This window comes from Plectropomus leopardus, chromosome 7 (genome assembly GCF_026936395.1).
Source record: "Plectropomus leopardus strain MGB_pleo_1.0 chromosome 7, ASM2693639v1, whole genome shotgun sequence".
Classification (NCBI taxonomy): Eukaryota; Metazoa; Chordata; class Actinopteri; order Perciformes; family Serranidae; genus Plectropomus; species Plectropomus leopardus.
This window is the reverse complement of record NC_142182.1, coordinates 21,206,163-21,232,976: the sequence shown is the minus strand read 5'-3', so window position 1 is coordinate 21,232,976 and position 26,814 is coordinate 21,206,163. Positions and strand designations below refer to the sequence as shown.

Below are 26,814 nucleotides of genomic sequence, written 5' to 3'. Positions count from 1 at the left end.
TTAACAAGCTAAGCTAGTATAGTAAACATTATTCCCCATAGGCATGGTAGCGTTGCCATAGTAACACGTTAGCAGGTTGATTGTGTAAGAACAGTTGTGCCGAAGTACAGCCTGACGAAGCTGCTGACATGGCTGTAGGCTGTTAGCCTTGATGAAAAAATGATTAAAACATGTACATGTGACAAGAACTTCATTTTGGATTATTTTTGACAAGGGATCAAATTCTCTTATTTTTTTAAATGCTGTGTGTTTAAAACTTGTGCTTTTCAATTTCATGGTTTTGTGGTGTTGCTTTTATTCTCAAATTATTAGAAAAATGACAAAAGTCTATATTAACTTCAGGGTTTACTGAAAACAACAACCCATCACAGTTTAGGACTGACTGAAAATTATGTTACAAAAATTAGTAAAATTGTATATATATTCTGAAATGTAAAGACAGCATATGTAAAAATGAAAAATTTACTATTATACAGAGACGAAACACAATTAAATGTATAAAGCAATAACATTAATCACATTAATGAAAACAGACATCATCGCATTATATATATACATAGTTTCTGTGAGTTACTGTGCTTGATGAGGTAGTAGTAATTATCCTACTTAAAACTTTAGTGGTTACGATATATTTGTAACACCTTAACAGTGGCATTTGAGCCACTTTATCATAACACATTAATTGAATATCAACTCAATCTTTACAACTTAATACACAATTTTGAGTCTAAACTGGAACAATGCATCAGTTTATTGATAATAAATCAATGTTTTTCTAGTGTTAGTCCAAAATTGTCCAAAAAAGAAGAGTGAAAAACAGGTGAAGTTTCTGGTGCATGTTGCAAAAGCTTTACAAAATCTTAAAAACAAATTAAAGGAGTGTCTAACTAATGTCTATGCAAGCTCCTCTGATGACAGATAATTCTTGTGAAATGTCAGACTACTTTTCAGGTGCTACAAATGTTTTATTAAGCTAGAAATAACATGGAGAGAGTTTATATGGTTAAATTCCAACTAGACATAGTACCCCAACCTTGATGTAGAAATTCAACATTAAGTTTAATTCTATTTTTATTTCTTACCATGTATTTAGTGAAACATATTAAACTTGGAGTCCTAAAGAATATAAGGTTTAGATATTTTGCAGAACCTCAACTAATGTTTTGCCTTGCTGGACTAATAGACCAGCATCATTGCAACCCTGTGAGTCAACACTTCAATAATTGGATGTCCCCTGTTCGGTGGCCCGATAGGAAGGGAGAAAGGGCAGGTACTGAAAACATCTGAGTCGTTTAAAAACAAAGTTGCAGAAAGGAATATCGTAGCATGACTGGTCACTCAAGGTTTTGCTTCCCTGTTGTACCTTGTCCCGCCAGCTTTTGATACCCCGCTCTTTGTCAGTGCCTGAAAAAACAAAAGAAAAAAAAAAAGACATGGTTTGCTGACAGTGATGGCTGATTTGATCATTTCTCATTATTTACACAAGTACTTTGTAATACCAGGAATGGTGTTGTCCAGGATAAACCCAAAGAATCCTCCAATGAACATGTGTGTGGTGAAGAGCACCACAATCACTTGGTCCAGCTCTTTTATTCCTTCAAACAGAAGAGAGTCAAGAAGTAGCTTTAGAAATAAAAATGAGACAACTATAAATCTGGTCTTTGCTCTGACCTCCTCAAGACAGAGGTCAGAGGTCAGGTTTAAGTTCAGCCTATTAAAACTGAAATAAATACAAGCTCCCTAAAACCAAAAGCAACTGGGGCCTGACAGTAAATCCTACAGGGCTGGTTAACGGCCAGTCCAGCTCTGATCCCGCTTTCTTTGTGCAGGTATCTTTTACAATTAGTAGCACTACATGACAAAAATATCTTGAAATTAACTTTAGCTAGGTAGCAAACGTAACACTTCATTTAGGGTTAATTACACATTTAACAACAATCTTACAAATGCATACAGTGATAAAAGCACAACACTCACCAGTAACATTCAGAGTCCAGTCTATCTGCTCCCAAAAATAGTTTTTTCTGTCTTTGTTGGGATAATTTCTGAGTGACATATTATTAAGTTCAGGATAGACAGTTGTTGAAGGAGCAACAGCAACCACACAATAAAGCCAAAGGGCTCTGATGCCGGGTGTGGCACTTTTTGTCCAGGCAGCCCCACATATGCTCTCTGTTCACAGGGAACAAGTAAAAAATTTTGCTAAAAAATGCTATGTGGACAGAGGCACTTTAACTTGTGAGAGTTTCATAATGAGGGCATTTTCTGTGTTTTACAGTATAATTTGAGATGGGTTTCCCTGTACAGTAATTTGTTCTGAAAGTACTTCAAACCATATGTGGTCACAGAATCAATACGAGCAGATATATGATTTATCATAAATTGGTGTTGGTGGGTGGTAGCACTGCGTACTCATCATATACGGTACCCACTTAACGAAGAAGAATTCATTGTGAACAGTTTTCGCTGGATCTCACTTTTTAAATGTTACCTTTCAATTCTGTACCTGCCTCCATGAATTTGGGCAGTGGCAGATATCTCAGAGACAAATCTATTAAACCTGGCCAAGTAAAATTAAAGCTATCTGCATGGCAGAGTACCAATAAGGTTATGTAAGTTTATGTTTCTCTATGAACTTGCACTTGAACTGACTTTGTTTATCTTAATGATAGTACATTTGACACTTTTAAAATGAGGTGAATGACAAATACTTAGAAGTAGTCAGGTGTTCTCCAAGATCAAAACGATGTTCATCTTAAAGAAGGCCTGAGGGCTGAGATGTAATGAAAACAGGTGACTATAAAACCAAAGTGTGCAACTCTGTTTTCCTAGTTTCAAGTCTTATTTCAGTTATAATTACCTCACTACAACCCTTGGTGTGCGTTAAACTTTTTGATATTAAATAGACAAGACTAACATCAATGAGAACTGGTACAATGAGCTCCCCTCAAAGGCCACACAGCGGGCCTGCGAGTACACAGACGTCCAGATTGCTTGGTGGCTGAGGGGCAATTCCTGTTACCACTAGACCACAATGGCATCATTCATGTGGTAACGTGTGGCTCATGAGTAAACTGCCTGATGAAGTTGTATGACGTGATAAGAATTTTATTAAGAATTTCAAACAGCACTGACAAAGTTGCACTTAGAACAAACATACTCTTTTGCAAAGAACCTATTCCAATGCACACACACACGCATGCACGCAGGCAGGCATGCACACACACACGCACGCACGCACGCACGCAGGTGGGCACGCGGGCAGGCATGAACACACACACGCACACACACACGCACGCACGCAGGTGGGCAAGCAGGCAGGCAGGCAGGCAGGCAGGCACGCACGCACACACATCCCTATGTTGCCCAGAGAGGAAGCTGTGAAAAGTTCAAGGCACCCGCTGAGTTGGTTTTAAATCCCACAGCCTGTACATCTAAAGACGTCTGGACGAGCAGCAGTGTGTTTACAAAGAGCGCTGACAGGCCTCCTCTTGTGCTGAGCTATCAGCTGAATGTTGAAGCTGGGGAAAACTCTAGGGGAAAGGGTTCTTTATCTGAGCTGGGCAGATTACAGCCAGTGACATGGGGGTTAGCCAAGAGGATTGGGAGGTAAGCAGCCTAGACCTGAGAGAACCAGACAAGCCCTCATGCCCAGTGTTGAACTCTGGATTAGCACTTTCCTAAGAGACACTCGCATGACATGACTCATGGGATCAAGGTCTTATGTCTGCAGAAAGGAGCAGTCGATGGCGCTTCACTGGGAGTGGCTTCAAAGATGTTCTGCAGCCAATCAATGTGTCTTAAAAAGTGGGGAATCATCAGCTAATAGCCTGTGATTGATCTCTCATTGGTCCTAAAGTCTTTGATTGATCAGACTTGTGTTTGTAACAGCTCCACATGGTCTCATTTTGACTGTTTGATGTTTCATGTCTATATAAGTATAATTAGATTCTACCTGTTGCGTATGTTTGTGCGTATATTTTGTTCAGTTATGTAAAGTGGAGAAAAAAAATATACACTAATATGCTTTTTTCTCCTCATTTTTTTCGTCCATAGTTTGGTTATTCCAGTTTCCTACTGGTTTCCTCTACCTGACCAACCAATTGTGACACTAATTAAGTGACAAAGACGTAATCCACCAGCTTTTCATCCACTACCACTGCCATTTGTGTACACTGGACCTTACAACCGACCTGGAGGTGCCAGTAAACCCAGATTAAACCTGGATTAAACCTGAATTAAACCCAGGTGGTGATGTGTGAGAATTTTGCCCTCAGTCACCCAAGTTCCTGCATTTACTCTTTCAAAATTCTTTAACATTGCCAGCAAAATATTGTCTAAGAACAGAAACCATTTGGATGTTATATGAAATGAGCATTACACAAAAAGCCCTGAAATGTATGTCTGGTCCCGTTTATCCCTGTTTTGAAGAGTTCATAAAACTGCCCTCGGGAAAAGCTGCTGCAGCAGCCAAGAACCATAACAAAAGTCTGTCATACTAAATGCAGTAACTGTAATAACCAACCATCATTCGCACTGGAACCATGTCTCTTATTGTTGTCTACACTCTGCATTATTATTTTACTATGATGTCTTTCAACCAACTGGCGAAACTGAAGGCAAATGTCTAAATTTAGTGTGGACAGCGATGATTATTATTCCTTTGAACACTGCAATAGAAATTGTCTGTCATTGCCTACATTGGTATTTTTGCTTAATGTAAAGTCGTTTCTTGGAGTATCTTCATGCTTCATATCCCTAAAATATGGCCAACTTAAGTTAAAAGGCTATATAAGTCAATAAACCACAATGAAATTGTGTCATTAAAAATGTAGAAAAAAAATCTTTTTTTAATCATATTTTACAAAAAAAACCCCATATTCATCCAAACAATTTTTAAATGTAGAAACATAACCTGAATATTTCGTTACACTCCATTAGTTATTTGAACTATGTACAACATTTTTTTTTTTTTCCCCTGTTTTCTGGGGAGTTTTTCCTTGGACAATGTCAGGGTCTAAGGGCAGAGGGATGTCGTATGCTGTAAAGCCCTCTGAGTCCACCTGTGTTTTGTGATAAAGGGCTTTATAAATAAAACTGAATTGAATCGAGATATGCTCATTTGTATAGGCAGAGTGAAGAGGCATTGGTGGTAGATTAATCATTAATCATTTATTCTTCTGGCGCCACCAAGTAATTTTGCACTGCAAGTACTGTAGCGTGATGACGCCATTACTTGCGTTCAACGTGATGCAACAGAGGAAAGAAACCTCAGCTTCCTATAGTGAAAATGATTTAGGTTTTAGCTATTGTGTTTTTTTATTTTAGATAGAGATATACAAGATTATACATCTGCAGGGAAATTTCACTGTAATTATGGTGCAATACTACATTTTCACTGCATGTAAGGTAATCTAGCATTAGTTAATGAAGTGATATATATGTGAAAAGATACATGAAAGACAGAAGCCTTGGCTTTCTGGTGCAAAAAGAATGATGTTCTAGCTGTTACGGTTTTTCATTTTAGTGCGATATAGAGAATTATGAAAACAGCAATCTCTTGCAGCCATTAAGGGGAAATACTAGTTAATAATTAGGGTGAAATACTATGTTTGCCCTGCATATAAGGTATGGTATTTATAGGATCATGGTGTGTTGACAGGTAAGACAGAATCCCTATCTTATCCCTATTATCATGCAAATAACGACAGCTGCAGGGGGTCTGTTATCATTTACCAAATTGCAGATGAATAGCAGAAGCATGGCAGCAATAATAATAATAAAATACATAATAATGTTAATGTGTCTGTGGTGTTCTTTGTCAAGAATCATTAACCCTTTTTGACAATCACCAACAATCTGCAAACCCCTGGTGCCATAACTGTAGATTTCCCAAGGTAACTAATGTCCTGTATAATCAAGACAAGCCTATTTAAATTGCCCGTCCAGTCACCCTCTCACAGGGACTGACAACACCCACATTATTTAACTTTAAATGAATATGACAACCTAATACCCCAAGAGATACCAAGGAAAAAGTCATGAGTGGATGTTTAAAGAATCAAGACCAAGAGTTTAAAAAGTGTGAAAGGTATGCTACAACGGGGGCAGAGAGTGTTTATTTCATTAAGTTAACCACTCAACTGGACTTATGTGGTTTGACCTGACAGCCTGACCAACTGAAATACAAACCAACTGACATTTCTCCCCTTAGCTGCCTATTTGAGGTAAAACAAACAAAACAAATTCACAGTTCAGAATAAGATAAGACAATTTAAAAGGCTCTGCTCACCACCATCAAATCTAGGCTAAAGACTAAATGTAACCAAGTGTTTGCCATCTGGGCCTGTGGGATTTGGGAACACCTTGGCTTTAGAAGCTTAGGCTGGCAGAACCGCTGCCATCTTTTCAAGGGTAATCTGTAGGTGGGAACACACAGCCTTTAACTCAAACTCAGAGGACCACTTTGTTCCTTTGATAAGGATTAACATCTAAGATGTGTTTTTGGCATTGTCTGCTGATTCTGTCTTTGCTTTTTCATGAACAAACAGGACAGTGAGTCCCAAAGTAGTTTTCTCAGCTTCATACAATAAATTCACCAAATGTTTTGCACAGAATAAAGGCGACACACTGATAAACAACATGAGAAACAAGTGTGAATATATAAGTATGGGTGGGGGACACAAATTATGATTGTTGGGCCCGTATTAATAATACACAATACGACATATTGATTCATATATTATCTTGTTTGTAAATCTACTAATGGAGCAACTAGGGTCATACAAGTTGTGTATAATTAACTGCCGAGCCAAAGATAGCTGGTGTTTGTAAGAGATCAAATTTAGGCGAAGGGGGTGGAGTGGAACATGTCGTGTTTATTTACTTCTTGGGTTGATGAGAGGAGATATGGCAGAGTTGTTGTACTTATTTTACCCCAACTAAATTAGAGATTTTAATAACCCCGCATGTGGAACATGAACATATCTACGTGTTAATGCATCAGTTTGAAATACTATGAAGTTAATGAAGTCCACTCATTCATTAATTACTTTTGCAATATGATGGTAAGTCGGTGACATGTGTGTCTTACTTCCGAAAAAGAACCAAGACACGCCTTTCTAGTTGAAAAGTGGCTGATATTAAGTACACTATGAATCTTTGGTATATCTGTAGTAGTTTAGTAAGAGTAGACCTCTTTACAAGCTCTTGAAATGCCATCACAACACCTACAAGTCACTAATCACACATTTGTTTGATCATTTTGCCGATTCGTTCAGTTTTAGGTAGAAAGAGAGATAATGACTAGTATAGACATTTCCTCAAAGTCATTACACAAAGGCATAATTCCATCCCCTATAATGTGTGATTAAAAGAGAGATCTACTGTCTGCAGTCAGCTCAAGAGGGTTCAGAAGTTGTCAATGTCAAATAAAGAAATAACGCTTCTCATTGTAGCTTCATTCACATAAGCAAATACAGGTACGAAGTGTAATTTGTGATGAAGACATAAGCAGCACTGTGAAGAGATGACGGTGGAGAGGATAAGACACTGTGCCTGTTATTGGCCGTGCGGGGTTTGAAACTGAATTAAAATGTACGAGTTTAACGCTCTCAATTAAAAACAGTCCATGTAGTTTTCCAACATGATTAAAGGCTTTTATTTGCACATTTCAGAAGTGTCACTTTTGCAAAGCCAGTTAAATTATGGCCTAAATGTGAATGTTCAATAAATGTCTTTATTAGACTGTGGAGTGACACGGTATCTTCCATGTCGATACTCCTGCGAGAACGCTTGGTGCTTCAAATGGGATTGATCGCCCTCTCCTGACACAACGGCCTTTAATTACTTTGTGCCTCAACGTCGATGACTTGATTCAGAAAAGGAGCTGCCGTGTCAGTTTTCCCTGCTCCTCGGACGACAGGTGATCATTTTCAGGCTCAGATGAAGTAAACCTGCCAATGAGCGTGTTTGTTTCACAGAACATGTTGCCATAGTAACTGACTCAGGGTGACGCTGAACTGGCTTTGTGAAACCAAAAACTCGCTCATTTCAGGCTCAACGTTCTCAGAGTTTTCACTAATCTTACTTTCTGAGATAGCGCCCTGGTCTATTACAAAGTCTAAACCGACACCAATATGACAACATTTTGGATTTGAAGCCAACAAATTAGCTGTACTAACTGGCTGCAGGTGTGTGAGCTGAACTTTTGGTGGACGCTCCATTTATTGAAAGATCGAAGTGGGATCGAGCACATAATTGTCCTTGGCCAAGAGAAGTTTCTGCAATGCTTTCTTTTTATGAGTTACATTTTATTTTATTTTTTTTATGAGTTTTATTTTATTTAATAATTATTATTATTATTATTATTATTATTATTATTATTTAATAATAATTTGCAGTGTAAAATAAATACAGTCAAACAAAAATTACTACACCTTCATAAGAAACACCGGAGGGATGAGATTTGGAGTAAGCCACAACTCAGAAATTATGTTCAAATTAAAGGAGATTACTACACAGAACCTTATTCAACGTTAAACTTAAGGAGGGGACAGACGTCCCTGTGCGCTTAGTTAAGATCTGGTTCCTTGCCTCTGGCGATTGAAGTCGGTAGGTATAAAGGTAACCCTGAGGAGCAGCGTATGTGTGTTTTGTGTAATCTTGAAGCTGTTGAGGATGAATTTCATTTTTGCTCTACTAACCTTTGAATAGTGACCTGGGAAAGCATTTGTTTGAAAAAGTTCAGGTGAAGAACCCTGACTTATTTTGGTTGGCTGAGTGTGATATGTGGAGTTGGTTCTCTAAAGAGGAGATTTATGCCTTGGCCAGATTCACTGTAAATGCATGGCTACTACAACAGAAAACACTGTATCCACTATAACAGTACAATTGTCTATTATTGATTTATACTTTTTGAAATGCTTATTTATTTGTATATTTTGAAACGCTCCTTATAGAAATTTGTGGATGTATTAGATTAGGCTATGTGACAATCTTTGTATTCTTGCATCAGTGTCTTTTAAGCCCATGTGGGCTGGGCAAAATTAAGTGCGTGACACTTAAATAAACAAATCAATCAATAAATCAGTATATCTGTCACTTGCTTTGAAAGCACCGCAGAGGAAGAAGACCGGCTGATTCACAAAGTTGAAATGAGGAATTACTGATATGAAACCTCCTTATTATAAACCTCCAACAAAATCCTAAACACTGTGTCAGCTGGCTGGAGGGAGATTGCTGGGAAGCTGCAAGTTTCTGCTAAGGTAAATCACCATTGCTAAAAACAAGCTCCAATTAATACCACAATATAAAATATGTGTTTTCTGATTTAAAAAATGTGGGAAGATAGCAAATAGGTTATTCACCCATCTTTTAAATGTTTATGGTGACTGAAATGAATTTGTAGGATTCGGTGTGGACAGAGCTTCAATGTTAATCAATGCTATGTAGCCTAATAGCTGGACGTTCATTTTCTATTGGGACACGCTGTCATTATGTTCCACTGAGGAGCGGCTGTCATGTGGGACAACTGGTAAAAATCAGAATTGGTCCAGTCCAGTAATTCGTATCATTTCAAACTGTTTGAAAATTTTCACACTAGACCAACCCACATTTTGAAGCAATGAGTTTGGCATTACAGCCATCTATTATTATTATCATTATTATTATTATTATTATTACTTGCTATCTATGTTTTTTTGTAGCCAGAAGTGACCATATAGGGATGAGAGGGTAAGGCTGTGGAGGATCTAGGGGTGGATCTGACACACAGACTGTTGTGATGCTTTACAGACAGCCTGTCACTCATAGCGGCCTCCCCCTTAACATGCATAACTTTAAGCTTTGATTAAATACAAATGATCAGGCACCCGTTCATAATCCACTCCCCATGCCGTTGTCATGAATGTTGAAATCAGCTATAGAACCCTAAACCATGTTTTGTATTAGGCTGTACACATGTTTATTTCTGCTGTAAAATTGAGCATTTCAACATGGGGTTCTATGGGATTACCTGAAATAGCTATTTGAGGTACTGCAGCTTTGGAAAGTGAGATGAGATCACAAGTGGTCTCTCTAAACGCATGTTAAGAAGCATTCTAATGCCAGGTGTTAACAGACAGACTCAAAGCTATCCACCTGTGATCGGATCACCCAAGATGCATGGTAATACCAGGTGTAAACAGGCTCTAATTGATCATATATTTTACGTTCACATGTTCCTTCATCCTAAGTCATTCATTTATGCGCCCGTCTGACTCTAAAGACAAACAAATTGGCATATTTTGGTGGAAAAGTCATTGCAAGTGTTGATTTTTTAATAATCTCAAGGGATGCTCCCTTTTTAAGGGACTTATTCAGAAAGGAAACATGGACTATTTGTGTGTGTGCACAAGTTAAGTGTCTCAGGATTACCTGTGTCAATGATGCCGGGGTTGGAGTGAAACCACGTAGGCAAAACAAGGCCACTGAAGGTAGAGAAGCCGAGGATGAGGAGGTTACGGGACGAGTTAAGGTCCACATACTGGAGAGAGAGAAATACAGAGAGATATTATTTTGTTGTTCTGCGTCAGCTGGCTGCCATCTCTATTTTGAATTCGAAATCATCTAGAACCTCAGAAAGGACCTGGTATCCATTTTGGTCCAGGACTCCCATTTATGCATGAGTGCATGAGAGGTCAACTCAGACCAGCCCTGTCTATAAATATGCTCTGACTGATTAATGAAATTACAAAGAAGCAACATCTATCCAGCCCCATTACACAAAATGAAAGTAATACTGTGTGTCTGAGGGAGGGTTGACATTTCAGCTCTAATGTATTTTTCCGAGGAAGAGGGCTTTTCTAAAAAACTGATATATGATACAAAGGCTTCTGAGCACCTATGACTAAGCTTTAAGGGAGCTGCAGCTGTTCAAAACAAACAAAATAATCATTAGAATACGGACACAAAAATCTTTGTATCATGTTTCATTTTTTACAAAGACTGTTGGAATAAAAACATGGGAAAATACCCTGTATGGGTGGGACCTGGGCTCTCCTGTTAGAAAGTCCTGACAAAATATTTCTTTAAATACATCTTCTGCCTCAAATTTCCTGCTGCTTGAAATCTAAAGAACCTCCCATCAAAATTCTTCTTTTAAAGAAGCAGCTTGAGACATTTCAGCAAAAAAGACCAACAGTTACAATCTAATGCCATAAAACTCATAAATTAGCTGAAATATTGTGTAAAATAGCACTGGTATTGGGCTTGGGTGGTAATGTTATCTTATTTTTTCATTAAATGTTTCTGTCAGATTTGTGCCCAAAATAACTTCTTATTTTGTCTGTGCTGGAGAGACACAAGGAGGCTGATGCTCTGAGATTTATTCAGGAAGAGATGAGTAAATTATATTGCCGATATAGTATTTACTGTTTGTTTTTTGAGGTTGATAAATACCTTATTAGTCTGAATTATAAAAATAATGAGCCCTTCGCCTTAATGTCATAGCAAGTAATTACATTATAATGACATTTCCTGAACTAATATCCAAAGTGAAACACCATCTTCTCATGTATATAATAATAATAATGTAAAAGCTATCTTTGTGGGTTGTTTTAATGGGCAACTGTGCTAAAGACCTACCCCGGCACTCCTGCTTTAATCACTAAGAGATACCATGCGCCAGGAAACAAGATCACTGTTGACCTCAGCTCATTCGGGAGCCTGTAACTTGGACTGTTTCCCAACTACGCTGCTGTCTAAAAGTGTATCACTACCTCAGGTGACACTCACGGATGCATTTTAGAGTCAACCTCTAGAGGGCCAGCAACTGCCATGATGACAAAATATGCATGTAGAGAAAGCAATGCTGTGGTGTTTAGCATATGACATGTAAATGATTTAATTTCTTTAAGAAACAGCTGAATGGCTACATTTTTTAATCTCAATTTTTTATTGTCAGTTTAATATTTGGTTGTAATTTTTATATCATCTCTGAATTATTTTCCTGATTTTTTAAAGATTTTTCAAACATTTTAATTTACTTAATTGGTCATCTATGTAGCATTTTAAGCTACTAAACTGAAGTTTTTTTTTGTGAATCGGTCTCCATGGGAGTCTTTTGTTTGTGCTTGTGTTTCAGGTCACAGGGTCAGCGCCAAAGTAGCACCTCTGGAGCCAGCCAGACTCAGTATCTAGTTCAGGGGCCCATTAACAGGGTGGATGTTTTTGTCTCAGGGTCTTGATTTCCAAGGAGGATGTTTTTGCAATGTCCTTAATGATATTGATAAAAGTGTCTTCCAAATATACTGTATGTTACAATATTTAAATATGTTTACCTGGAGGTTGGATATCCCCACTGCTGCAATCATTCCAAACATAACGAGGAACATGCCTCCAATGACAGGGTCTGGAATGGTGATAAAAACCGCCCCGAATTTCCCAAAGATCCCCAGGACCATCATAAGAATGCCGGTTGTTTGGAGCACCAATCTGCTGCCAACCTGGTGTAAAATGAGCACAGGAACTTGTTATCCCATGAATACAGAATGGGTTAATTCATCATTCTCACAATGCCAGCTTTATTTCGCATGGGGAAAAACCCTCTGAAAGCACAAAGACATCATAACCAGGAAACTATCAATCTCATCTGTAATGGTTTTGAGTTGTATGTAGGTGTGTAACCAGGAAACTATCAATCTCATCTGTGATGGTTTTGAGTTGTATGTAGGTGTGACACAACAGAGAAAGTGGTGTCACAAAAAGAATGCTCGGGTCAAGCATGTCGTAAAATATTTAAGCTTAAGGAAAGAATCTTATCTGTGCCACTCAGGGACAGGCTTTTACTTTAATACCTAAAACTGACAAGTTGACAGAGTGCTATATACGTCTTACATACTGTTCAAATCACAAACTCAAAAAAACTAAATACATGCCAAATATCTTACCTCAACATGAACGCTGCCAGTGTTTGCAAGACATATCAAGTGTTAGAGTCCTAAAAGACATGAGGAGACTATTACGAGGTGTACCTTGGTAATGCCAAGCGCAGCGATGTTCTGGCTGTAGGAGGTGGTGCCATTTCCAGTTCCCCACAGTCCAGCCAGGATGCAGCCAATGCCCTCCACTGCGATACCTCGGTTTATGGCGTGAGTTGGTGGAGGAGGAGCGCCGGACAAGCGAGCACAAGCATAGTAGTCACCAATTGATTCCATGGTAGATGCTAAGACGCCTGCCATCATACCCAACACTGAGGACACACTCACTGTGGGTACACCCCATTGACCTGTGTGTAATGAGGTGGCATACTTTAGTTTCCATACATTTAGTTACAGACACAGAACTTAGAGACTAGATATCTGCCAAAATCCTTCAACATCCTAAATATTTAGATTTCTTCCAGCTCTGGATGACACATTAAGTGAATGTTCAATATTTAGTTTGGACTGAGGAAAGGGCTAGCAGACTGTTATCTAAGAGGCCAAGAGGGTTCACATGTCAAAATACAAAACAACTCTCCTTAACCATTGAGGGGTTTCTCGCCAAGCAGCAGTATAAAACATCTGCCAGACCGAAGGTTTACACGATGTATGCCATTGTTATTCGATCTGCTGCATAAACATGTAGAGCCAAATACCATGCTAAAATTTTATTTCCTAACATTTTTTTATTGAAGTCGTCCAAACAAAAACCTTTCTGGATTATAGAACTCACACAAATAACTCAACAGGTGAATGTGGGAAGCCAGTTTTGTGATCCTGTTGTAATTCTTCAAGGCTGTGCTCTTTTGCTTTACAACTACACTGAACAAAAATTTAAATGCAACATAGCTTTTAGGCCTCTGGTGGAGAGGAGGCCTGAAACAATGGGGCATGTGAGTTGCAATATGACATGAATGCTTCATCTAGCATTAACCAGCAGGATCACAATATATTTTTAAGATAACTGTTTTGAAATGGAAACCTGTCGCCTCAACCAAGTATAAAACTTAAATTTATTAGATTTAAATAGGTACATTTGATTGAGCAAAAAAAGGTGGATGGAAATGTAACGATGGTTTACTTCTTTACATCAGTTTTAATAACAATAGTTAAAAACTTTGCATGCTCTCTGTTGGACCAGTTGGGCTACCGTCTCCCAAAAAGCATGTTGAAAAACTTTGTGATGTTCGAAGCCAAATACTGGATGTAGTTTTGGGACACCTGTAAAGTCTGTCACACTTACAAAACAGGCTCCTTTTAGACCCATATCATACAGGTTCTTTCATCAAAACATCTTTAGGTCTTAATCTCCAAAGGAAACTGCTATCCGAGTGTAATTACAGTCTTAGATGCTCAAATGTAAACCTTGTCTCTACCATGTTTATGTAGGAACATAATAATCCCAATAATATATCTGTGATGTGTATTGTGTACTACTGATATGTTGATGGGTTTATTCAGTGTTATTTCCATGCATGTCACCACATGAACAATGATCTTTTGGAACAAATCCTGATTCTAACAAAGTGTATTTAACACCAACATTACTAAACACAGGATCGGTATGTTCTTTAAGGCAGGCATCAACAGGTGGAGGTGGCAAACCAGAGAGCAATGAAAATTACCTGTTAAAGCACATATGTCAGCACACTGGGTTGATGATGCAGATACTCTGATTTTTGTGATTAATGGCTTAATCCAGCACCTTTCAAAGGCTTACAAAAACACACCCTCAAACCTCTTGCACACACGCCTCAAAATAAAAAATTAGCAGATTAAAATTTGTCTCTGTGATGGAGACCCATCTGCTTTGCCTAATGCCAGATGGCAGCACATTTAACCTTAACATAAGCTTATTTAACAGACACCTTAAAGACAATCATGATCATTCTTCAAAGCAAATTGACTTGATTTTTTTCAAAAACATGGAAGGAAGGTGATGATCAACGAATGATGAAAATAACCAAAATTAGCAAGAAACAAAGGAAGAAAAAAAGACTGAAAAAGTGCTTAAAAACTATAATAAATCTGTGAAATAATTTTATCGATTAGAATATATGCTGTTAACATAATCAACTTGCAATTAATTTACATGTATTTAAACACTTGAAAATCCACTCATTACCTAAAGTGTATGTCATCCAAGAGAGACAATAAAAACAGATGCAGTGGTCAAAATTGTCATATTGAAATTAAAGGTATGTTGATGGACTCACTTCATCATGTCATGTATTGAGTAACATTACAAGTAAGAAGTCAGCCCAGTGATCTAAATTCATTTTCTCAGTTTACTGCTGATGCTAGAGGCTGCAAAACATCCTGTCATTCTGTAGTTGTAGTTTACTAATGCATGAAAATCTTGTCACGATATGAACAGAGGTTAAACCAGCCACAGCTCAGCCCTGAGCACAGTGTTTATTCTCTACAGACCATTCAACAGACTACAGCATTTCTAGTTCCACCGTTTCTCTGTGTGCTAGCTAGCCAAGCAGTGTGGTGACCAAAAATGGGAATGGTTTCAAAGATACTAAAGGTACCATCCACGACTTTTCACAGTGGAAAAAAAAGTGTACAGAACTGAACTGAACCGAACAATCCTGCTAATGGAAACACCCCATTATTTCCACCTTCTCTTCATAATGATGGCAGCACCCGTTCTGACATTTTACCATGTAATTTAGTTAATAATGATAAAATAAATTTAGGGCGTGTGTCATACAGTCACAGCTGTTTCTTGAACAAACTGATCAGGTGATCCTCTTTGTCCTCCATCTAAAACTGCAATTTTGACAGAGTTGGCTGGTTATTTAACTAACTTGCTAATTCCCCCATGCTACCATGTCACACTGGTTACAGAAAATGAGCAATACAATACAGACTTGTCAGGGTGTCAGCACATATTTAATTCAAAAGAACAATGGCCAATGAGGATACAGCAACACTGACATCATAACTCATACCAATATTGCAACTTCATCCCTCACTTACTCAGTCACGAACAGACAGACTTGTGTCTTTTGCTTTTTTGTTTGTTGGTTTTGTCCCATTTTATCGATATTACAGTCTTCATCTACCCCATGTATGTACTGTCTGTCACTAACTTGATTTTATTTGTACTGTCCTTTGCGCTTGTTAAAAAAATAAATAAATTGAAAAAATCATGTGCAATCCTGTGAATGTTGCATATTTCACAGAAAAAAAACAACTTTGCATCCGCCCTGTGATTCAGCTCCGCCCCAAAATGTATTGGGTTCTTCCTATGCCCATGCTACACCCTTCAACTAAGTTTTATGAAAATTAGCTCTGTAGTCCTTCAGTCAATGTAATGACAAAGGCAAGCACCCAAAACAAGCATATGCATTCAATATTTGGCAGAGCAAAGAATATGAAGTGAGGTGCAGTACATAGATCACTGTTATTAGATGAAAACTATGAACAGCTTAAATGATGAATTATTTTTTATAGCAGCATATGTTCCTAGAAACTCCAGAACACATGCTATACATGGAAATCTTGCAATCTTGAGTTTTTGCCAGCTTAACTTTCAGTTATAGCCTTCAGGCTGTCAGGAGGCTCGTTGTCCCAGTGTGGTTATGAAAATATGTCATTTAACAGATCTTTTAACAGCAATTATACTATTATGCTATATACACTTTAAGCAATTAACGCAAACAGCAATAACTGTCTCCAAAAAGATTCAGCGACACTTTATTGAAAATATGAATGAGCAGTTCCTTAAGTCTTCAGCAAAACTGTTGAAAGTCCTCTGTTTGCATTTGGTTTGGATGTTTGACAAAGATGAAATGAAAGAGAAGTTGGCAGTGAAGTTGAATATATTGTGGGAACCAGAGTACCAAGCAGTTCGCATGATTTTTGACAGTTAGGACACTTTGATTTATTTTATTATAGCAATAACTGACAGATTATTGTTGTTTTTTTTTTTTTTGGTTAATTAATTAACACTTATAGTATGAGTGTTCGAAGGTGAAGTTGAGAGAGAGAGAGAGTCCATGACCATAATTGTACAAAATTACACAAAACAATCAATTACACTTTAATAGTGAGAAGGTAACCAGATGGCATTTGGGAAGACAAAGCGAGAAGGGGAATAAAATAGAAATGATTCAAGAGGAGCTGCATTATTTACACAATATTATAATATGTGTATTATCACTATAATAATCATTTTTCATTTTTAATGCACCCCCCTCTCTAAATTTGGATGTTTTTGCTGGTCCATAAGCAAATCACGGCCGAAACTCGTCAAGAGTTATTTTCATCAACTAATGATTTATCCACGCTGTGATGGCGTGGATAAATCATTAGTTGATCTGGTCAGAGCTGACCAAAACAATGCATGAGAGGAGAAGTTGCTTTAGAGTGAGTGAAAGTAAACTTTTAGGCACAGTGAACGATTATGTTTCAGTCTCACTGTGCCTGCTGTTCTGATGCTCCATCTGTGACCAGAGTGCACGCTGCGCCATGTGACTGTGGTGCTATTCCCAGTCAAACAGTACACACAGTATATTCCAACAGTACTCCGCATGAATGGCCCAGTTCTAAACAAAAAGAAAATTGATTCGTGGTGGAGGATGTTTTGATCATGGCAGCCCGCCAAAAATGAATGTGTGGGAAACCGTGAGGTTTTTGTCAATACCAGTGGAGCTGGGAGATCAATGAGAACAACCTCAATAGGGGATAGCAATAAAATGTATGTAATGTATTTGTATTGATAATGATAATTCAAACACAGGCTGAACAAGCAGAACATAACCTTGCAGAAATGTGGCATCTTTGGTCATTCTGAAGGCAATATCTTGCTGCCTCTTCTTAATACACTACCAGTTTGTTTTACACAGCTACGGAGATCAGTACTAAAGTGCTAAAGTGAACTCATCGTATTCTCCACAGCTAAGGAAATTGTTGATTAAAAAAGCTAACACCAAGTATACGGAAGTCAAAACATCGAAGCACAGGTTATGAAGGTCTGCAAATCAGTTGGTGACAGCCAAGACGGGAAACATATAATTGATGTCTAGTTGGTGTCTAAAAATGTGGGACGAAATAGCGAATTAGAAACAGTTACTGTCGGACATTTTCCAGAAATTCTCATCTCAGTTTTCACTGAAGTAAAGGGGGATTTTATTGGTCCTCTCTTCTTTTGGAGGCTCAATGAGCCCATATAGTGATGTGTCAGTCGGAGTAAGGATTTTTTTTAGAATATTCTAAACCTCCTCTCCATTCTAACACACTTTGCCTTTGATCTTCTCCACTCAAGATCCCAACAATCCTTCCCATAGAAACCCACTGTAAAATCTGTCGCAGGTGTTTGCGAATTTTGCGAAAATGGCTTAGGGAATTGCTGATAAAAGTCATAGTATACTATTACTGATAATCAGGCACATTTTGTCTATGTGGTGGCAATGCTGCAGGAGAAGTAGCACAGCCAAAATTCATATGGAAGAAGGAGGAGGAGGAGGAGAATAATAATAATAATAATAATAATAATAATAATAAGAATAAGAATAAGAATAATAATAATAAGAATAAGAATAAGAATAAGAATAAGAATAAGAATAAGAAGAATAAGAATAAGAATAAGAATAAGAAGAAAAAGAGGAAACATGACAAATAATTAGTCTGGCTAATTAGGTTTCCAGGATGTTAGAGCATGATATATATGCACTTACCTGGGTAAGGCACATGGAACCAAGGAGAGTTAGCCACAGCGTCCAGGCTGATGTCGGTCCTGGCTGAGAAACCGTACTCATCAGACTTTGAAGGGAAGACCTCAAAGATGGTCAGTAAGAAGCAGACGAGCCAGGCACCACACATCCCGAACAAAGCCTAGAATTTTTTTTATCAGATACAGGACGTCTAAGTATATTTAAACTGAAATTTAAACAACAAAAACCAATCATTTCTGACACTCTTTTAAGCATCTGCTGAAAGTCTGGTGATGCAGTAAAGTACTAAAAACCTTGAAGCTAGTGACTTTTTATATTCACCTACATGCACAGAGCCAACATTACATGCCAGTTACCTCTTTTTTCATTACAAGCCAATCACAGGTCCAATCTGTCTTTAAACCAATAAATTTGTCCATCCCTAACTGCAACCATGGCTGTTGGATAAGGATCTACTGAAGCATAAGTTTTTGCAAAGAAACGCCTGATTTGCATCAATAAAATATTTTAAATATATGTTTCTACAAACTCGTCTGATAATGGATTCTGAGCACAATCTAATTTATTAATGGATTTCATTACTGCACCATTTATCACTTGCATTCAATTTGAGCGTGCATGCATTTTCATACATGCCTTGGGCTCTGGTGTGCACCTCTGATTGGATTTGTGCAGGGATTTTGCGTGGAGCAAAGAGTTGTGCACAAGAATGCTTTTATCATATGCATGGCATATGAGGAGAGTCAAACATTAGCTCAAGGGAAGAAAAAAACATGCCAGAAAAATATGTTTATATTTCCTTCATTTCTGCTTTGATGCTATTTTGACATCTTCACCTATACTGTGTCCAAGAGAAAGAATGGATTAAAATCTAAAAGAGTCATTATTTAAAGTACAAATTACACAACAATTTGCCAGAGTATGTCATGCATTATATGATCACTTATTAATGAATAGAGCTTGCCAAGAGACTGTGTATAATATTGGGTGTTGGCTACCCTTTTACAGTAGGTGAGCTCTTTCTGTGCTGCTGTTAAATCCAAAAGTAACCTCGTTTACGGTAAGATCAAAAAACCTTCATTTCTTAGGTACGATTTTGGGGCTTACACAAGATGTGACATTCTGCCAAAATGATAAGAGCAGTCATATATAATGCATTCCACAGATTAAACCCTGAAGCCAAAATGAGTCACACTTTTCGCTAGAAGAGGCTCGCATTCAGTGTTTAAGTTGTTGTCTTTTTTCTTTTAAACCTTTATTCATTGAGTCTGCATTACATTAGCATGTATGTTCTCGACCTCATACCTTGGAGCTTCAAAGCATGGCCCAAAAACCTCCAGGCTCCTGCAACCACTTAATTACAGAGATGCAATCTCATCAGGTGTGAAAAAAGGGGACAAAACCCATTTTACCCAGAAACCGTGCAAAAAGGCTACCATCACATCCCTTCATTATGCCACCTTTGCTATTTACACAGAACCAAACAATGGTGGCATCATGCCATCATTTGTTTGACGATATGTTATGTGCGTGACCACACATAACATTCAGGGATTTAAAAAGCAGCTAGCAGCAGTTAGCAGCTAACTCAAAGACGACAAATAGCTGCTGTAAATGTCCACAAGTTGGGAAAATAGTGAGATTTGGGAACTCCTCACCCTCTGAGCCGATGATGTGAACAGCAACTATGTAACAGAGAATGTTAATGATTGTTATTGCCATGTTATGCCAATGTTATTGTTAAGAAAGCATTGCTGATGCATGTGTTACATGTCACACAAGAGGCTGTTGCTGTTGTGTGATACGTCACTCCTCTTTTGGTTCCAATATGCCAGCATGCTATTTAAATCGTACACTGAAGTGACATGATGTTACCAGTGTCTGGTTTTGTGTAAAAATGAAAAGTAAGCACTTAGTAAGTACGTAGTAGCAGCTCTATGGTGCAGTCTCTGTTTAAAAATCAAGTTAGTGTGCCAGTGTTCCAGAAGCAAAAGAGGTGTGATGGCCATGACATGTAACAACATTATCTGTCTCTTGTGTGACAAACACCAAATGCATCAAAAGGGCTTTCTATACAATATCAATTGCATAATATGGCAAAAACAAGCTGCGTTTCTTTGAGAAGAAGAAGAAGCATTGTCAGCTGTCTTTTCTGTAATGGAATTAACATCATATGTATTATGCATACTCTTATCATGATGACCCACCAGCAGATGGAGACATAAAATATATGTAACATTCATTAATTATGCAAAATAAGAAAAATACTTCAACCTGGGGTTAATGTTTTGTACATGTTCACTTTATTGATTGAACTATTTTTATTAACAAAGTCAATAATCTGCTGATACCGATGACGTGCCGTTATTATTGTGCATCCCTAGTCCTTAGATTAACACTGTTAATGAAAATTTTGAATTTAGTTTTGTATACTGGATTGGCAGACTTTTGGCTTGATACTAGGTGATCATTAAGATGTATAGTTTTTAAGCACTGCACTGATATTATGGGCCATGGGTGCTTGAAATAGAATGTTGTTGTTTTTTCCCATGACAGAAGACAAGCAGAACATGATAAAGTTGGAAACTCACAGAGAAGAGCTTGAAGAGGGGGTACTGGAAAATCTTCCACTTCTTATCCTTGTAAGCAATCATTGGAACATTGACTTTGCTGAGGTACTGAGAAAACAGGAGGATCAGACAGACTGTGCTGTGGGAAAGCAGAAGACAAGAAAAAATGTGTCACTCACAGCTGCTTCCACCAAGGCTTGGCCCTTGTTCAAAGCTATTAGTTTAATTTTGCTTAAGCATGACATGCCTCCAAACAACACAGAAAGGGGCAAGTCAAAGCAAGTGAAAACATGTCATTCTACTCAACAGGCATGCCTTTATGATACATGTCATCATGTAAAAGCTTACTGCACAGTAACAGTGCAAGTGTGGCTGATGGGGTCATGTGAACATTGTAAATTTCTTAATTCGGCGTGTGATCCACCTCATGCGGTGCATGAAATACTGTTCTGCACCAATGCAAGCATGGTGCATGTTATTTCAGTGGGAAAGTCTGCAGCCTGGTCAACACTAAAATGTATCCCAGAAATAGTTACTTGAAATGATAGTTGTTCTATTTCAAAGTTAAGAATAAGTTCCTCTCTGCATCTCTAAGCTCCACTTTGTTTCACAGAATGAGCAAGTCACTCAAATCTTATTAAACATTTACACTGTAGCTGAAACATTTATTCTGATTAAATTTATGACTGCAGCAGGAGCGGTCTAAACATCAGTCTAAACATTCAGATTAAAATACAGACTGAAAAATATGTGCCTGTAAAAAAAAAATCAGAATTTTAAATTGATCAGAACAGGACAAGTAGGCCAACAAGTATACAAATGCAAGAGATGTGACATTGTGAGAGAGGAGCATGTGATGTGATCATTAGGCTTATTTTTCTTTCATGACTTCCTCAGCTGTGAAAATCTAGAGCTTCTAGTCCTTCTGATGCAGATTTCGGTGCCTCAGTTTATTTCAGACTGTGTGCATTGCAAATGTACAATCAAAAGAGAAAGAGAGTGCGTGTATGTCAGTGAGGCTGCAGCCACTGCAGCAGAGAGTATGAAGTGAAACATAGCAGTGCGAGGTGTGTGAGAACAGTGAGTGTGAACAGTTTGGACTATTTGTCAGTGAATAAATGCTACAGCTACTCAAGACTCAAGCAAACCTCCCCTGTTTTGCTTGCTTTCTGCTGATTAAAGTGAAGGAGGTTAGCCCCAAACTTAGCAAGCCAAGTTAGCATTACAATGTCAAAAAAACCCAAAAAAACAGGCAAATGCTTTGATCATCCCTGAGTCTGATGTTTGAGATTGGATTGGGACATCCCTCGGTACATGTATTCACCTCAAACCATTCGGTACAGGATGCTGGTTCAGTATGCCACATACATTTGGTACACCCTGTGATCCAAGCATTCAAAAAAATCTATTTATGTCTACTACAGGAACCCACAGAACTGTAATTCCGTGAGTAAAGTGTGAGTTTTAGCAGCGAAGTAGCTGTTGATCATCTGTTGCATGCTGGTCAGCTTAGCTGTCAAGCTCAACTGAAAACGTTTTTGTGTTTAAACATTTGCCCACATTGTTTAACTGGGTATATCTGTGGCAACACTTCAAATATCTCATTAAGGACAGCATCACCAAAATGTGTCAATAAGTATAACGAGTCAAAAACAGACTACAGACATGAGAGCCCTTCTCTCCACAGTGTCCAGGTTGCCTAAAACTGTAGATTCAGAGCGTGCCAAGATAATAACTAATGCTATGGAGCAATAATGGCTGCATATACGATATATACCGTAACTTATGTCTGAATTCTGAATTTTGAATTACAGCATATGTTGAAAGTGCATGAGCTCCGTTACAATATGCTTTTCTGTATGCATTTTAGTCAGTCCCCTGTGCCTCCTCTTTGTAATGGGCCTAAGCTGCAGTTCAGGAATTATCAACAGGTCAACAACTTATGATAGAGTATCACATTTATATTACTGACATTGTGTTATTTACTTCTTTAATTTCTTATTGACAATATGACATTATCTAAGTGCCTTTTAAAGTAAGCATCATGGCCAGATTGAATGTTTACAGTTTTCAGAATGAATGAAAAATATATATTTTCTGCATGCTTTTCCCTGCTGTACTGAAATGTAACAAATCGTGACCCCATAATCAACGTACAAACCAAACCTCAATTTTGTGTATGCTTACACCCCTAAAAAAAGTGACTTTGTAAATGAAACTTTTTAACTCTTTAAAACCCTACCAAGTTGGTTTTATTTCTTTTAAAAACATGAGGAAAAGAGGAAACGGAAATGAGAAACCTAACAAGGCATGGCCAAAAAATGACTAATTTTAGAAAGCAGAAAGGTTAGTAGTTAGAAATAAGTAAAAAGTTACAAGAAAATTACCCGAAAATAAGCAAAAAAAAAAAAAGAAAAAAAAAAGAAACAGAAATACAAAAGATAAAGAAATAAATCAAGAGAGAAATAAACCAAGAAAGAAACCAAAAAAGAAAGAAAAAAGGTACCAAGAAAGAAAGAAAGACAGAAAGATCTTGATTTGCGAATGGACTTCTTCACTTCCCCTGCCCTATGTCTTCTGGCAGACTGGTCGAGTCTGAGTATTTATTGTGTGTTGGGAGTGTTGAATTACAACCACAAGATGTCTGTGTCTCAAGTCCTGTAAGCTCCTGATAACCAGCACACTGACTTGGTGTCAGGGCAATGGGGCTAAGAAGGATATGACTGATTACCCTCCATATATGGCACCGGGAGGTGAATGTGCTGAACCTTTTAAAACCCACAAGGATCACTCTGTATAATGACTTTAGTCTGCATTATCTGGAGATGGCGGCAGCAAATGAAGACAGATTTCAAGGGGTCGGACAGGTCAGGAGCAAAGACAAATCAGAGATAGTTAATGGGGAATAGTGAGCAGCAGCAGCAGCAGTTGTGGAGATTAGGTGGATTTTAAATTGGGGGCATGACTGCTTTTATAAAGAAACAAAGTGAGTGGAAAACAGACAATGAACAACATTTTGCTGAACAGAAATTAAATCAGACTTCTGTGTCTGGAATAATGTTATTAGTTCCCCATGTGTTCTAATGCCTTATCTTACTGTGCTGTATTTGTGAATGCTCAAGTTGCTACACTGTAATAGTGTACATCCACATAAATCATATAATTATTTTAATGCCATCATCGCTCCTAATCTCTCTAAGCTGTGGGACTGTGCATACAGGCTCAAACAGATGACAATATAAAGGAAAAGCCTGAATAAATGAGTTGAGAGAACTACTAAATGATGATACCTATATAAAGGGTATTACGGGTTGCTGAATAGTGTAATGAAAATTATGTGAATCATATGCTATAGCCCTCACAATCCCCAGATCTCAGCACAAGTGAACATGTATATGGGATTTTGGACTTGAGCGTGGGACATCATTTAAATAGAAAATGAGGGAATATCTTTCAGTGGACTCGTATTCGTCCTGTCAGTAAAGACTCTTGACAATCGACAGAGACTGAAGCTGTTGAAAGCACATGGTGGATAGTACACAGTGTAATACACTGAAGTACACACACACACACACACACACACACACACACACACACACACACACACACACACACACACACACACACACACACACACACACACACACACACACACACACAAACAAACAAACGTTATGGCCTTTGTAACAAGATGAAATTGTTCAAAACCCAGGTGTAAAACACCACCCACTCACAGAGCAGAAATTCCCCAGTGACCTCCAGACTTCTTCCCAGCTTCAATGAACAGTGACAGGCCAATGAGGTTGATGGTGGGGGCGATAGCCAGCGGACCGATATATTTCAGCACGAGGCCAACCAGGCCAGAAAGACCCAGGACGATCTGGAGCAGAGAGGACACCAGGATGGCTCCCTGGATCTGCAGAGGGGACACAACTGAGATACGTAAGCCATGTTTCTGGTACTCAACTGTGCATCATCTAGCATAAGTCAAGGGAGTTTTATAAAAATGAACAGTCATCGTGAACAGGGAAATTAACGATAACGACCAAAACTGCTTTTGTACCAGGCTATTAACATGTTTATTTCTCTTTTGGGGTTTGGCATTTTAACATGGAGGTCTTGGTGGACTGACTCAATTTTGGAGCCATCCTTTTTTATGCCCCAGAGTTACCCTCTTGTGTGTAACAGACATAAAAATTTGTGATATATGATTTAAAAAAACTGAAATGTGGAATATTATAGTGTGCACATGCGAGTGAGAAATACACGTAATCACAGATAAGAGGATAACCAGAGGATGTTGCCACTTATCTGCATACTGTAAAGAATGGAATTAACTTAAGATAAACTGTATGATACGAAATTGGTTTTTTCCTATATAGCAGGGATACTTAACTTGCTCTGCTTGGGGGCCACTTTTGCAAAATGACAGGAGGCCAGAGGCCAGTCACAGCAGCAGCATAGTCATAGAATTTCAGGACATTTCTAGCTTTTTAGGACATTTTGAGGATTTAAGGAGGTTTCTAAGTTTCTGGGGAATTTTTAGGATTTTGGGACATTTCTCAGATTTTAGGATACTTCTAGTATTTTAGGACATTAGGGGCTTAGCTAGGACCTCTGTCAAGGAGATCTTCCACTGGCACTTCGCTGATAAACAAGCACTATTCTGATGCTGTTTTATGCACTCTGGCACCTTATGTATGCTCCAAGTACAAAAACAATTCCCAGTGTGAATTACATTGTTTTATTGTGAATGATTGGAGGGCCAACCAGCACCCTATCAACGGCCAGATTTGGCTTGCAGGCGGAAAAGCTGAGTATCGCTGCTGTATAGCTCTCTCTCTGAGGGAGGACATCTACAAGTGCTCTCAGCAAGCGACAGGCAGGCCAACTAATGCCGCTGCTGTGCTGCTGTGCATTTAGCAGTTAAGGAGCCACTCCATGAAAATGAAAATGGATGCACTTGTGACTCTATTTGGATTCCAGATGAAATCTAAACAAATTAAAAATAACAGAAGACATGGGTGGCTCTAACTGAACTAAAACCTCTACAAAAAGCTTTGTAGCTTTGCAAATATATTAAACTCAGAAATTAAACTACAACCTTATTAATAGAAATGCAAGGATGAACATTGCTTCTGGTTTGGTATTTTAATTAACAGCGCTGAACAAAGACAAATTTAAGACGATGTATTTTATTCCAAAGGCCTATTTATTATATATAACATTATAATTATGCAGATTAGTGAAATAGTGAAGATGGTGAAAATGCTAAAATAGAGTTATGTGAACTTTGCTGTTGATGTATTTTCTGTACATAAATGTATATTGCCTGTTTCATGAAGAGGCGGTGGGCTTGTTGTTTTTTAATCATCCACATCATAGGGCCTATATACTCGATAATGGTGTATTATTATCCAATTGCCTTTTTACAAAGTCCATTGTAATGAGCAGTCACACATACATGTTGAGTCGTGACTTCCAACTTCCAACCTGACAGTTGGATTTATGATTTTCAACTTGTTGTTTTTATTCTGTTAAACCTCTCATTAAACTGTAATCAGTCTTATCAACAGGTCTTGTCACACAGACTTT

At 38.1% G+C, this 26,814-nt stretch overlaps 1 protein-coding gene across 1 annotated transcript in view; it reads right to left on the bottom strand.

The window, feature by feature from the left end:
• Positions 1–560: 560 nt before the first annotated feature.
• LOC121943502 (solute carrier family 23 member 2) overlaps positions 561–26,814 on the bottom strand; it is a 51,147-nt gene continuing 24,893 nt past the window's right edge. Inside the window, exons 5-12 of the mRNA XM_088080185.1 lie at positions 24,954–25,135; positions 21,241–21,358; positions 18,653–18,809; positions 13,014–13,267; positions 12,321–12,485; positions 10,417–10,525; positions 1,500–1,595; positions 561–1,404 (exon numbers count right to left, since the gene is read on the bottom strand). Of these exons, the coding sequence (XP_087936311.1) occupies positions 1,217–1,404; positions 1,500–1,595; positions 10,417–10,525; positions 12,321–12,485; positions 13,014–13,267; positions 18,653–18,809; positions 21,241–21,358; positions 24,954–25,135 (1,269 nt within the window). The 3' untranslated portion in view covers positions 561–1,216. The remainder of the gene's footprint in view (positions 1,405–1,499; positions 1,596–10,416; positions 10,526–12,320; positions 12,486–13,013; positions 13,268–18,652; positions 18,810–21,240; positions 21,359–24,953; positions 25,136–26,814) is intronic.